At 40.7% G+C, this 15,459-nt stretch overlaps 1 protein-coding gene across 1 annotated transcript in view; it reads left to right on the forward strand.

Moving 5' to 3' along the window:
* The first annotated feature begins 7,741 nt into the window (after nucleotides 1-7,741).
* The window catches only part of LOC109883422 (mucin-5AC-like), a 29,800-nt gene continuing 22,082 nt past the window's right edge, over nucleotides 7,742-15,459 (forward strand). The window contains exons 1-8 of the mRNA XM_031801471.1: nucleotides 7,742-7,856; nucleotides 7,981-8,043; nucleotides 8,171-8,373; nucleotides 8,574-8,641; nucleotides 9,234-9,348; nucleotides 11,197-11,281; nucleotides 11,484-11,587; nucleotides 15,106-15,325. Coding sequence (XP_031657331.1) covers nucleotides 7,787-7,856; nucleotides 7,981-8,043; nucleotides 8,171-8,373; nucleotides 8,574-8,641; nucleotides 9,234-9,348; nucleotides 11,197-11,281; nucleotides 11,484-11,587; nucleotides 15,106-15,325 — 928 coding nt within the window. The 5' untranslated portion in view covers nucleotides 7,742-7,786. The remainder of the gene's footprint in view (nucleotides 7,857-7,980; nucleotides 8,044-8,170; nucleotides 8,374-8,573; nucleotides 8,642-9,233; nucleotides 9,349-11,196; nucleotides 11,282-11,483; nucleotides 11,588-15,105; nucleotides 15,326-15,459) is intronic.

The raw sequence follows: 15,459 nt of genomic DNA on the forward strand, positions 1-15,459 counted from the left end.
CACGGACCAGGATGCCTTTCTCCCAGGCAGACTAAATAACTTTTTTGCCCGCTTTGAGGACAATACAGTGCCACAGACACGGCCCGCAACCAAAACATGTGGACTCTCCTTCACTGCAGCCTAGGTGAGTAAAACATTTAAACGTGTTAACCCTCGCAAGGCTGCAGGCCCAGACGGCATCCCCAGCAGCGCCCTCAGAGCATGCGCAGACCAGCTGGCTGGTGTGTTTACGGACATATTCAATCAATCCCTATCCCAGTCTGCTGTTCCCACATGCTTCAAGAGGGCCACCATTGTTCCTGTTCCCAAGAAAGCTAAGGTAACTGAGCTAAACGACTACCGCCCCGTAGCACTCCGTCATCATGAAGTGCTTTGAGAGACTAGTCAAGGACCATATCACCTCCACCCTACCTGACACCCTAGACCCACTCAAATTTGCTTACTGCCCAAATAGGTCCACAGACGATGCAATCTCAACCACACTGCACACTGCCCTAACCCATCTGGACAAGAGGAATACCTATGTGAGAATGCTGTTCATCGACTACAGCTCAGCATTTAACACCATAGTACCCTCCAAACTCGTCATCAAGCTCGAGACCCTGGGTCTCGACACCGCCCTGTGCAACTGGGTACTGGACTTCCTGACGGGCCGCCCCCAGGTGGTGAGGGTAGGTAACAACATCTCCACCCCGCTGATCCTGGGGCCCCACAAGGGTGCGTTCTGAGCCCTCTCCTGTACTCCCTGTTCACCCACGACAACTCAACTCAATCATCAAGTTTGCAGACGACACAACAGTGGTAGGCTTGATTACCCACAACGACGAGACGGCCTACAGGGAGGAGGTGAGGGCCCTCGGAGTGTGGTGTCAGGAAAATAACCTCACACTCCACGTCAACAAAACTAAGGAGATGATTGTGGACTTCAGGAAACAGCAGAGGGAACACCCCCCTATCCACATCGATGGAACAGTAGTGGAGAGGGTAGTAAGTTTTAAGTTCCTCGGCGTACACATCACAGACAAACTGAATTGGTCCACCCACACAGACAGCATCGTGAAGAAGGCGCAGCAGCGCCTCTTCAACCTCAGGAGGCTGAAGAAATTCGGCTTGTCACCAAAAGCACTCACAAACTTCTACAGATGCACAATCGAGAGCATCCTGTCGGGTTGTATCACCGCCTGGTACGGCAACTGCTCCGCCCACAACCGTAAGGCTCTCCAGAGGGTAGTGAGGTCTGCACAACGCATCACCGGGGGCAAACTACCTGCCCTCCAGGACACCTACACCACCCGATGTCACAGGAAGGCCATAAAGATCATCAAGGACAACAACCACCCGAGCCACTGCCTGTTCACCCCGCTATCGTCCAGAAGGCGAGGTCAGTACAGGTGCATCAAAGCTGGGACCGAGAGACTGAAAAACAGCTTCTATCTCAAGGCCATCAGACTGTTAAACAGCCACCACTAACATTGAGTGGCTGCTGCCAACACACTGACTCAACTCCAGCCACTTTAATAACGGGAATTGATGGGAATTGATGTAAAATATATCACTAGCCACTTTAAACAATGCTACTTAATATAATGTTTACATACCCTACATTATTTATCTCATATGTATACGTATATACTGTACTCTATATCATCTACTGCATCTTTATGTAATACATGTATCACTAGCCACTTTAAACTATGCCACTTTGTTTACATACTCATCTCATATGTATATCTCAGGTATATCTCTCTAGTCACCCCCAAAACCAATTCTTTCTTTGGCCGCCTCTCCTTCCAGTTCTCTGCTGCCAATGACTGGAACGAACTACAAAAATCTCTGAAACTGGAAACACTTGGTGCTTTAAGCACCAACTGTCAGAGCAGCTCACAGATTACTGCACCTGTACATAGCCCACCTATAATTTAGCCCAAACAACTACCTCTTTCCCAACTGTATTTAATTTTAATTAATTTATTTATTTTGCTCCTTTGCACCCCATTATTTGCACCCCATTATTTTTATTTCTACTTTGCACATTCTTCCATTGCAAAACTACCATTCCAGTGTTTTACTTGCTATATTGTATTTACTTTGCCATCATGGCCTTTTTTGCCTTTACCTCCCTTCTCACCTCATTTGCTCACATTGTATATAGACTTGTTTATACTGCATTATTGACTGTATGTTTGTTTTTACTCCATGTGTAACTCTGTGTCGTTTTATCTGTCGAACTGCTTTGCTTTATCTTGGCCAGGTCGCAATTGTAAATGAGAACTTGTTCTCAACTTGCCTACCTGGTTAAATAAAGGTAAAATAAATAAATAAATAAATATGTATATACTGTAGTCGATACCATCTACTGCATCTTGCCTATGCCGCTCTGTACCATCACTCATTCATATATCTTTATGTACATATTCTTTATCCCTTTACACTTATGTGTATAAGGTAGTAGTTTTGGAATTGTTAGCTAGATTACTCGTTGGTTATTACTGCATTGTCGGAACTAGAAGCACAACCATTTCGCTACACTCGCATTAACATCTGCTAACCATGTGTATGTGACAAATAAAATTTGATTTGATTTGATTTTAATATTTTAACCATACCACGTGGTTAAACTCTTAGACTATCGATACCGACAGAATATGAACAAGTCTTTGATATTAATCACTAGTCTGCAGCTAGGAATTCGGTATCATTGAACGCGAAGTGACATTCATTCATTCATTCATATAATGAATACAATCTACGCTAACCTCAACAGAGAGAACGTGGGAGAGAGACGGACAATTCTACAAAAGAAACAACTTTTCAACAGCGATCAAGACGACACACTGAGCGTAAATATATATATTGATTGCAATTGTTCCCGAAATGAGTGAGTGTTCACGTGCAAAGGATTAGCATATCAATTGTTATAATTATTAACTCTGTAGTGACTTCTCAGTCGACCCCCACTTCCCTTTTGTCCACCAAGCCGCCATGCCCGTTTAGCCCACTAGGGCACATTCTCCTATCATTTCTTGTAACCATATTTACTGTTTGTTTATGCATTTCTGTGAATTACTTAGTTAGTAATAAATGAATGATTTAAGACAATTGATGTATGGATGACTCAAAGTGAAGACTGGGTTCGTGCAGATAATCAACAATTTACGACGTTTGGGATGAGACTAACGTGAGGTAAAGTAAATAATTCATTAATCAGAAGACTTTGGATCAGATATGAAAATATCTGAAAGGTTATATTTGGAATTATAACTTTGTAATCTGAATATTTTCCTTGGTGCCCCGACTTTCTAGTTAATTCCAGTTTCATGATTAATCAGTTTGATCGCATAATACTAATTACAGAGGATCTTTGATAAAACTAAGTCTTCAATTTAATGATAGTAAAGACACCACAAGGGTGTTGCATATTTCTTTGTGTTTCTCGTGGATGTAGATCTCCTCCTTCAGTTCCTGTAGTTAAGCCTCAGTTACCCCATAAACTCTGGGAATAGAAGGCACAAGACCCCTAGACTCCAGGGCTCTGACCAGCGAAGGTATAAACCTGCAGCACCACAGTCTTTTCACAGCTCCTCAAAATGGTTGAAGAAGTAGTATCTTGGGGGCTCGTATAGGCACGGATGACGGCACTGGCTGGGGTGATTGATCTCACAACCGATGCATTATTCTCTTATATACTCTCTAATCACCACGTCTAAAAGTGTGGCTACAGAGGCCTTGATGGTCCACAAAAATAGCACTGACCACCACATCAAACACATCCTCAGGCTGTGTACATGTAGGGGGTGTCGTGGGTCTTGACTGCGGGGAGTAGAATGTTGGGCTGCGAGGCATAGAGTCCTTAGAGTCTGGCCCCCATGACGTATCGGAGTCCTGGTATGTTGTATGAATATCCATGTAATATATGCTGAAATTAAGAACTGGAGGCTTTAAGGGCACTCCTTTTATTGTTGAACCAGTCCTTTGGGTATCAGGGCATGGTTAACGCAGCCGCGTTCTTAGTTTTCTTCGGGGGTTGACCCTTCTGAGGATGTACCTTCTTGAGGTTCCTTTGAATCATAATCCTCAGGATTCATACAGTATATATTATGCACTTCCTTAGATGAACAATGCTCTGCCGCTGTTGACTCTGTAGAAAAAGTGCGTCCAACAACTCTAACATTTTCAATTCCATTAGATCTCAACTTTTAAAAGGAATAAGCATGCGCAACCTAAAATCCCCAGTCAGGCCACCATCATGAATGTTTTGGTTGCGGGTTTCCTCGTTGCTGATATTGAACTCCACACATCCACATGGAAGTCCATTCTTTCTTTGTATTTTCACCCTATGAAATACTCTTCCTGAGGAGTCAGGGGCACCTTCCCAATGGGTCTCGTAGCCAGTGAACACGCTATACCCCTTTGTGATAACTCTCAGTTCGGGAAATACAACCTTGCAAAGAAATGGCCAGTCTTCAAGCCTGTAGTCCACTTCTAAACCCTGGTCTGTATATTCTTCTCCTTCGGCTACGGTATAGTTTCTCTCTACAGGCCAGGTAATCAAACTGATACTCCCATTGCTGTCCATTAGACATCAGCACTTGATCTTTCAGCGCAGTTGTGGGCGGTATTTTGGTTCTATACACACTTAGAAACTGCTTTTTTGTCGCATCGTATATTGTGGCTTTATACTTGGCCCTTTCTCTATGTTTCAGCCGAGGTCCTGCTTTCTTTGTTACAGTCATCACTGCTTTGCAAAATCCATGTTTATTTTTAAAATCTTGTTTAGTGTTCAGGGGCCGCATGTCTTGTTTTAGGATTTATTTATAATGCGTCTGCCGCAAATACAACCCCCCCCCGGACATTCCTACTTCATAGATAACAACGCTAAGGGAAATAAAATAGGGTAGGTGTGGGGTCACCCTCTTTGAAATGTTCAAACACATCCCCCCCCAGTTCAACCAGGTCCCTATACATCAATCATCACAACATCTTCAAAGGAATAGATGCAATATAGATATAAAATAACACACCTTCTAACACATGACAACAGGAACAGGATGTCCTAGCCAGATACCCATATTTGGGCACGTACGCGTCATCCGGACATAGGGTCATAAATCAGAATTTTGACCCGTGCCGTTTACTTTATTCTCTCTTCTGTTCTATTTTAAGTACCACTACTCTGTTCTATCTGAAGTATCACTACTCTGTTCTATCTGAAGTATCACTACTCTGTTCTATCTGAAGTATCACTACTCTGTTCTATCTGAAGTATCACTACTCTGTTCTATCTGAAGTATCACTACTCTGTTCTATCTGAAGTATCACTACTCTGTCCTATCTGAAGTATCACTACTCTGTTCTATCTGAAGTATCACTACTCTGTTCTATCTGAAGTATCACTACTCTGTTCTATCTGAAGTATCACTACTCTGTCCTATCTGAAGTATCACTACTCTGTTCTATCTGAAGTATCACTACTCTGTTCTATCTGAAGTATCACTACTCTGTTCTATCTGAAGTATCACTACTCTGTTCTATCTGAAGTATCACTACTCTGTTCTATCTGAAGTATCACTACTCTGTTCTATCTGAAGTATCACTACTCTGTTCTATCTGAAGTATCACTACTCTGTTCTATCTGAAGTATCACTACTCTGTTCTATCTGAAGTATCACTACTCTGTTCTATCTGAAGTATCACTACTCTGTTCTATCTGAAGTATCACTACTCTGTTCTATCTGAAGTATCACTACTCTGTCCTTCCTAAGGTATCACTGCTCTACCTGAAGTATCACTACTCTATCTGAAGTATCACAACTCTATCTGAAGTATCACTTATCTGTCCTATCTAAAGTATCACTGCTCTACCTGAAGTACCATTACTTTGTTCTATTTTAAGTATCACTACTCTATTTTATCTGAAGTATCACTACTCTGTTCTGTCTGAAGTGTCACTATACTCTATCTGAAGTATCACTACTCTGTTCTGTCTGAAGTGTCACTATACTCTATCTGAAGTATCTATCCTCTATCTGAAGTATCACTACTCTGTTCTATCTGAAATATCACTACTCTGTTCTATCTGAAGTATCACTACTCTGTCTGAAATATAACTACTGTGTTCTAACACAACAGCCATCCTGTTAGTACAAGTATAGTCCTGAAATATTTCAGTGAATTATAATTGAGCTGAGTTTGACACCTCATCTTCTACTGCGTGACTGTGTAGTGTGTTCACCATAAGCTGATGATGAATTGTAAATAAGTTGCTAAGTCAATATTTGGTCATGTCCTTTTAATGGTTCATTAGAGATCTGAGTACTTAGAAATGACTGAGTGGTGGAGTTGGTGATGATACGCTTCCTCCAACCAAAAACAAATCATCTGTAGACACACCCCAGAGCTATGAATGCATCCCAAATGGCACCCTTTTCCCTATATAGTGCACTACTTCTGACCAGAGCCCTATGGGGGCTAGGAGGTAGGGTGCTATTTGGGATTGATCCTACAACTTTGCGGTCCAGTGGTGAGTCCTGGCTGTGAAGCAGACTGTGTCCATAATAAGACTAACACAAACTTTCATCCCTCTTCTCCAATAACAGTCCATGAAACATGACCAGTAGTAAACCACAACTGAAGTTATATAACACTGAAATTCAAACAAGTTAATCCCATCAGGTTTTAAAGGTTTATTTGAACATCTTTGTAAATATGCAGAACATACATAAAATGTGATGTTATGCAATATATTAAAAACCAGGTAAAACCATAAAAAACAGCATAAACAGATGGCTGTAAATATCACAGACTGGCCCTTTAAAGATTAATGAAACAATCTAAGATTCTGTAGAATGTTGATGAGTCTGTCCATTCATCACAGTTTAGATAAGGGTTTACTGTAATCAATATGTGCCCAAATGGCACCCCACACCCTATACCCTATACCATACACGAGGACTCACTATATTCACTATATGTTCACTATACACTGAATGTACAAAACATTCCTAATATTGAGTTGCACGTCACCCTTTCGCTTTCAGAACAGTCTCAATTCGTCAGGCCATGGACTCTACAAGGTGTTGAAAGCGTTCCACAGGGATGCTGGCCCATGTCGATCCCAATGCTTCCAACAGTTGTGTCAAGTTGCCTGGATGTCCTTTGGGTGATGGACAATTTTCGATACACACGGGAAACTGTGTGAAAAACCCAGCAGCATTGCAGTTCGTGACACAAGCCGGTGCCCTGGCACCTACTACCAAACCCCTTTCAAAGGCACTTAAATATTTTGTCTTGCCCATTCATCCTCTGAATAGCAGACATACACAATCCATGTCTCAATTGTCTCAAGGCTTAAACATCTTTCTTTAACCTTCCCTTCATCTACACTGATTGAAGTGGATTTAACAGGTGACATCAATCAGGGATCACAGCTTTCACCTGGAGTCTTATTGTTATGTACACTCATTGTATAGGGAATAGGGAACACTTTTGGGACGTACCCTACATATCAGGAATATCGATAGTTACCGAGGGATTATTATAATTAATACATTACACAATGTCAATTACAGTAAAGGTAATCCTACCCCTGACAGACAAACAGAACAATGGTAACACCTAAAGTTTGATCAGTCCCCTCCTTAGATACAGAATCAACTATCCCAGCAACATCAAGGTACTTCCTTGAGTGTAGTAGTTTAAAAGCAGGCACCTGGTGCCTCACGGTATCAGTAGGACCAGGAAGAGTACCTGTTCAGGTGGACCAGGACGACTCGTTAGAAGAACCATCATGGCACTCCAATGGGTGAAGCCGTGGATCGCTCTGGTCTTCGGACTATCTGCTGCACATTCTGAGACTGGTAAGAAAAGATGTGATGAAATACATTTTAATATCACTTTAGGATAAGTCATGTAGCCTAGTTGAGGAACTAAAGAGGAGCTGGGTTAGAATCAAAATAAGACTTGTTCCCTGTCTGTTTCCAGTTATGATTCCAGACATGACTTCCATTGGGAGTCTATATGATTCCAAACTGCAAATCGTATCAGGTAATTTGTGTTGTTGAATATATGTCACCAAATACTCAAATATCTATATTCTACTCTACTGTTATATTTTACATCTTATATTCAGACATGAATGGTGCAACTATACTGTACATTTCCCCCCATGCAGCAGGAGTGAGTCCCACTCATAACGGGCAGGTCTGCAGCACATGGGGTAACTACCACTACAAAACCTACGATGGAGACCTCTTCCAGCTGCCCTACACCTGTAACTACGTGCTGTCGTCATTGTGTAAGAGCAGCAGCGGCTACGAGGCCTTTAACATTCAGCTGCAGCGCGGGGAGGTAGATGGGCTGCCCACCATCACCAAGGTATTCCTTTGTGATCAGTCATTTGATTGTTTTACATTTCACTATTGGCTAATTGTTTTAAATTTCACTATTGATTAATAGTTTTTTAATTGCAGTATTGATTAATAGTTTGTATTGCTCTATGATCTTAATGGAAGGTGACCTTGAGGGTCCTGAAAGGCGTCTGTCAAATAAAACGTCCTATTATTATTATTATTAAGGTTTCTTTGAAGCTGGATGGAACCTTCGTGGAGCTGGCCAACGGTAACGTCAGCATCAATGGATTACAGTGAGTTCCCAGTCTAGTCAACAATGGATCTCAGATGTTGAAAACCATTGGCTCTTAGATGTGTAAAATACATAGTAATACAGGAAGTAAATGATATGGGGGTTTGTTATAACTTATCTACATCAATGGGATTCATTTTATTCAGAGATCAATCTTTTTTTAGTTCAGTTTAAAAAAAAGATTGGAACAAATTTGATTTTCACTTCACCTGCATTCAGTTGCAAAGACTTGAGGTAAAATAAATAAGTTTAAAAAAAATGCATCATCATTAATCTCATCTTGAGATCAATCTTTTGCTCTTTTAACATAATCTACATAATGTCAGTTTCAACCGGCAACAGTGAGTTCATCAGTGATCTAAAAGCATTCAGAGGTCAAACTCTTATTCTGAAGTTTAGTTGATGTGCATTTCCAGATGAAAGTTACCAAGCTGAAATTCCATTTGATGAAATCCTATACAGACATTATTACCTGGTACAGTCTCAACAGGGGAGGAAGAAAAATACAAAGTAAATCCTTTAAAGGACCATTTTGACCCTTGTTGGAATACAGACTCTCCTCTCTGATGAACACTATTGTTTTGTCCCTCTAGGGTCACCATACCGTTTGGTCAGTTTAACGTCTTCATTGAGAGGACCGTTTCCTATGTGAAGATCACAGCCAAGCTGGGGTTAGTCATCATGTGGAATGAAGATGATTCCCTCTGGGTATGTGTTTAGTTTGCTTACTCATTTCCATACGTCTTCTGTTACACTACAGTGATATGTGGTTGTTTCACCTACTTTGGTTCAATACACTGATTGTAAATCACCCTTGATGAGAGTCTCTGCTAAATGTCAAATGTAAATGTGATGCTTTAATGCAATATTCTGGTCCTGGTGAAAATGGTCTGTAGTTAGCTAGTGGGAACATCAGTGTTAGGGGAACTGTTGGGATAAGAGTGGGAACATCAGTGTTAACCTCAGATGGGATATGAGTGGGAACATCAGTGTTAACCTCAGATGGGATATGAGTGGGAACATCAGTGTTTGGGGAACTGTTGGGATAAGAGTGGAAACATCAGTGGTAACCTCTGATGGGATAAGAGTGGGAACATCAGTGTTAGGGGAACTGTTGGGATAAGAGTGGGAACATCAGTGTTAGGGGAACTGTTGGGATAAGAGTGGGAACATCAGTGTTTGGGGAACTGTTGGGATAAGAGTGGGAACATCAGTGGTAACCTCTGTTGGGATAAGAGTGGGAACACCAGTGTTAGGGGAACGGTTGGGATAAGAGTGGGAACATCAGTGTTAGGGGAACGGTTGGGATAAGAGTGGGAACATCAGTGTTAGGGGAACTGTTGGGATAAGAGTGGGAACAGAGTGTTAACATCTGATGGGACAGGACAGACCAATAATCAATCTACATTTCTGAACGGTTACATACAGCATTCTTACATTAACAGTTGTTTTATTTACTTACTACTTTTATATAGGCTTATACAGGAAATTGCCATTTGGGGTTGACAGTATAGAAGAACTTATCAGTTTAATCAGTTCACATTGGTTTTATAGGTGGAGCTGGACTCAAATTTCCAGAGTGTGGTTAGATCAGAAGACACAATATTGTCTCAATATCTATTGACATTGTAGAGAGTAAATACTGTATGTATCATCGTTCCCCTTCGTGTGTACATAAATAATCCCAGTGTACTCAAATATCATAATCTCAGACTGAAACTAACTTGCAAAGCAGACAGACCAGTTTTCAGGCAACTCACATTCAATTTAATGACGAAAACATAATAAATATGATGTTTAATTTAATTTAAAAAATTTAAATGCATGCGAGAAAATAGAAAACAACATGAAGAGAGTTTAAAAGGTTTTAAAGGGAAGAGTGCATGTGCAGGAGAGGTAGAAAACAGAGGGGATTGTAAGACACCTCCCCTGTCAGATGTTTATAAAACACAAACCGACAAAAAATTGAATCCTGATTATTAAAACGGAGAAACAAATAGTTGGGAGGATTCATACAGTGAATGTATTTGTTTTTGTTGTTCAGATCCAATCCATTTCATATCAGACCAGAATAAAACTACAGTGAAACAGGTTTCCTATTGTAGATATATTGTAGACATGATCCCTAATCCCCATACTTCCCTTTAATGAATAACCACTTGGGTATACAGTACATTAAACATTGAATAATATTAGCAAAGTCCTGTGCACACTTTTGTATTTTTCTAGGAGGCCTAATGCTCTGTATTGATCCTATCTGTATGTATCTAACCTGAAGTACAGCGCCTGTTTTGTGTTAACATCCCACTCCTTGTACTCAGCGTTGTATGCCAAACATAGGGATATCAAATCAAATTCTACTGGTGTGTGAAATGTACATATATATGAACTGCTGTAGGTGCATGGCCAGCTAGCTGTATGTGAAATGTACATATATATGAACTGCTGTAGGTGCATGGCCAGCTAGCTGTATGTGAAATGTACATATATATGAACTGCTGTAGGCAGCTAGCTTGCAATGCATTAACCCTCAGTCATCTTCCATTGGTTTTATAGGTGGAGCTGGACTCAAAGTTCCAGAATCAGACATGTGGGCTGTGTGGAGACTTCAACGGAGTCCAGAACGAGTTCAATAGGAATGGTAAACAAAATCACCAAATGTCTTAGAGGGGCGGATTACGCTCCTGTTCTGTTTATGAATGTGTGGGTTCAATCTATGGGTTAGGAAGGGGTTATAAAGTATTTTTAAAAAGGGTTACCAAAAACACAAAACACATGATGACAGAGACTGTTTCTAAGGGGAAATAAACAGTTAAGATAAAACTATGTTTCTTTTCCTACAGATGATTATCTGAAGATAATCGACTATGCTGATATTTGGAAGATGAATGGCCCAACAGAGACCTGTACAGAAATCCCTGTTCACACTGAGCAGTGTGAAGACCAGGTATTTACAAGTCTAGAGTTGAGCTGAATTTTTTACAATTTTATTTTATTTCACCTTTATTTAACCAGGTAGGCTAGTTGAGAACAAGTTCTCATTTGCAGGCCAAAAGCATAGCAGTGTGAACAGACAATAACACAGAGTTACACATGGAGGTAACAATAAACAATAAACAAGTCAATAACATAGTAGAAAAAAAGAATCTATATACATTGTGTGCAAAAGGCATGAGGAGGTAGGCAATAAATAGGCCATAGGAGCGAATAATTACAATTTAGTAGATTAACACTGGAGTGATAACTGATCGGATGAACATGTGCAGGTAGAGATACTGGTGTGCAAAAGAGCAGAAAAGTAAATAAAAACAATATGGGGATGAGGTAGGTAAATTGGGTGGGCTATTTACCGATGGACTATGTACAGCTGCAGCGATCGGTTAGCTGCTCAGATAGCAGATGTTTAAAGTTGTTGAGGGAGATAAAAGTCTACAACTTCAGAGATTTTTGCAATTCGTTCCAGTCGCAGACAGCAGAGAACTGGAAGGAAAGGCGGCCAAATTAGGTTTTGGCTTTAGGGATGATCAGTGAGATACACCTGCTGGAGCGTGTGCTACGTGTGGGTGTTGCCATCGTGACCAGTGAACTGAGATAAGGCGGAGCTTTACCTAGCATAGACTTGTAGATGACCTGGAGCCAGTGGGTCTGGCGACAAACATGTAGCGAGGGCCAGCCGACTAGAGCATACAGGTCGCAGTGGTGGGTGGTATAAAAGGAGGCTTTTTTTGAAATAGAAAGCCGACTCTAGATTTGATTTTGGATTGGAGATGTTCGATATGAGTCTGGAAGGAGAGTTTGCAGTCTAGCCAGACACCTAGGTACTTAGATGTCCACCCTGGTCGGAACCATCCAGGGTGGTGATGCTAGTCGGGCGTGTGGGTGCAGGCAGAGAACGGTTGAAAAGCATGCATTTGGTTTTACTAGCGTTTAAGAGCAGTTGGTGGCCACGGCAGGAGTGTTATATGGCATTTAAAATGTCTTATTCATTACATTTAAACATGACTGTTAGTTTAAAATACCAACATCATCATCATCATGGCTGACATTAAAATACCAACATCATCATCATCATCATGGCTGACATTAAAATACCAACATCATCATCATCATGGCTGACATTAAAATACCAACATCATCATCATCATGGCTGACATTAAAATACCAACATCATCATGGCTGACATTAAAATACCAACATCATCATGGCTGACATTAAAATACCAACATCATCATCATCATGGCTGACATTAAAATACCAACATCATCATCATCATCATGGCTGACATTAAAATACCAACATCATCATCATCATGGCTGGCATTAAAATACCAACATCATCATCATCATGGCTGACATTAAAATACCAACATCATCATCATCATGGCTGACATTAAAATACCAACATCATCATGGCTGACATTAAAATACCAACATCATCATGGCTGACATTAAAATACCAACATCATCATCATCATGGCTGACATTAAAATACCAACATCATCATCATCATGACATTTGATCAGTACATCATTTTATTTATGTATTTATATTTCACCTTTATTTAACCAGGTAGGCTAGTTGAGAACACCTTTATTTAACCAGGTAGGCTAGTTGAGAACACCTTTATTTAACCAGGTAGGCTAGTTGAGAACACCTTTATTTAACCAGGTAGGCTAGTTGAGAACACCTTTATTTAACCAGGTAGGCTAGTTGAGAACACCTTTATTTAACCAGGTAGGTTAGTTGAGAACACCTTTATTTAACCAGGTAGGTTAGTTGAGAACACCTTTATTTAACCAGGTAGGTTAGTTGAGAACACCTTTATTTAACCAGGTAGGCTAGTTGAGAACACCTTTATTTAACCAGGTAGGCTAGTTGAGAACACCTTTATTTAACCAGGTAGGCTAGTTGAGAACACCTTTATTTAACCAGGTAGGTTAGTTGAGAACACCTTTATTTAACCAGGTAGGCTAGTTGAGAACACCTTTATTTAACCAGGTAGGCTAGTTGAGAACACCTTTATTTAACCAGGTAGGTTAGTTGAGAACACCTTTATTTAACCAGGTAGGTTAGTTGAGAACACCTTTATTTAACCAGGTAGGTTAGTTGAGAACACCTTTATTTAACCAGGTAGGTTAGTTGAGAACACCTTTATTTAACCAGGTAGGTTTGTTGAGAACACCTTTATTTAACCAGGTAGGTTAGTTGAGAACACCTTTATTTAACCAGGTAGGTTAGTTGAGAACACCTGTATTTAGCCAGGTAGGTTAGTTGAGAACACCTTTATTTAACCAGGTAGGTTAGTTGAGAACACCTTTATTTAACCAGGTAGGTTAGTTGAGAACACCTTTATTTAACCAGGTAGGTTAGTTGAGAACACCTGTATTTAACCAGGTAGGTTAGTTGAGAACACCTGTATTTAACCAGGTAGGTTAGTTGAGAACACCTTTATTTAACCAGGTAGGTTAGTTGAGAACACCTTTATTTAACCAGGTAGGTTAGTTGAGAACACCTTTATTTAACCAGGTAGGTTAGTTGAGAACACCTTTATTTAACCAGGCAGGTTAGTTGAGAACACGTTCTCATTTACAACTGCGACCTGGCCAAGATAAAGCAAAGCAGTGTGACACAAACAACAACACAGAGTTACACAGGGAATAAACAAACATAGAGTCAATAACACAATAGAGAAAAAAGTTTATTTACAGGCAATAAATAGGCCATAGTAGTGAAATAATTACAATTTAGCAATTAAACAATGGTGTGATAGATGTGCAGAAGATGAATGTGCAAGTAGAGATACTGGGGTGCAAAGGAGAAAAACATTTATATAACAGTATGGGGATGAGGTAGTTGGATGGGCTATTTACAGATTGGCTATGTACAGGTCACAATGGTGGGTAGTATATGGGGCTTTGGTGACAAAATGGATGGCACTGTGATAGACTGCATCCAATTTGCTGAGTAGAGTGTTGGAGGCTATTTTGTAAATGACATCGCCGAAGTCAAGAATTGGTAGGATAGTCAGTTTTACGAGGGTATGTTTGGCAGGATGAGTAAATTATGCTTTGTTGCAAAATAGGAAGCCGATTCTAGATTTAATTTTGAATTGGAGATGCTTAATGTGAGTCTGGAAGGAGAGTTTAGAGTCTAGCGAGACACCGAGGTATTTGCAGTTGTCCACATATTCTAAGTCAGAACCGTCCAGAGTAATGATGCTGGACGGGCGGGGAGGTGCGGGCAGCGATCAGTTGAAGAGCATGCATTTAGTTTTACTTGCATTTAATAGCAGTTGGAGGCCACGGAAGGAGAGTTGTATGGCATTGAAGCTCATCTGGAGGTTAGTTAACACAGTGTCCAAAGAAGGGCCAGAAGTATACAGAATGGTGTCGTCTGCGTAGAGGTAGATCAGAGAATCAAACCGTCTGTTGCCTCTAGTAATACTTCTTCTTCTTCATCCTTTCAGACCAAACTTTGTGAGCAGCTTCTCACCAGTCTTGCCTTCAGTAGCTGTAAGGACCTGATTGCCACAGACTCCTTCATCAAGGCCTGTGCAGAAGACATGTGTCACTGTGGCAACAGCAGCAGCAGTGTCACCTGCGCCTGTCCCACCATGTCAGAGTACTCCCGCCAGTGTGCTCACGCAGGGGGGAAACCCCAGGAGTGGAAGACCGACCAGTTCTGCTGTAAGGGAATCTTTTTTGCATTACACATCCTTTTTGTTTTTATACTGGATTGTTTGTTTGTATTGCTCTGTTGGTAGTTTGGATGTGGGTAAAATAAAATAAAAACTTTCACTTCCAATGATATCAATAGAAGA

The sequence above is a fragment of the Oncorhynchus kisutch genome, linkage group LG22 (genome assembly GCF_002021735.2).
Source record: "Oncorhynchus kisutch isolate 150728-3 linkage group LG22, Okis_V2, whole genome shotgun sequence".
NCBI classification, from domain to species: domain Eukaryota; kingdom Metazoa; phylum Chordata; class Actinopteri; order Salmoniformes; family Salmonidae; genus Oncorhynchus; species Oncorhynchus kisutch.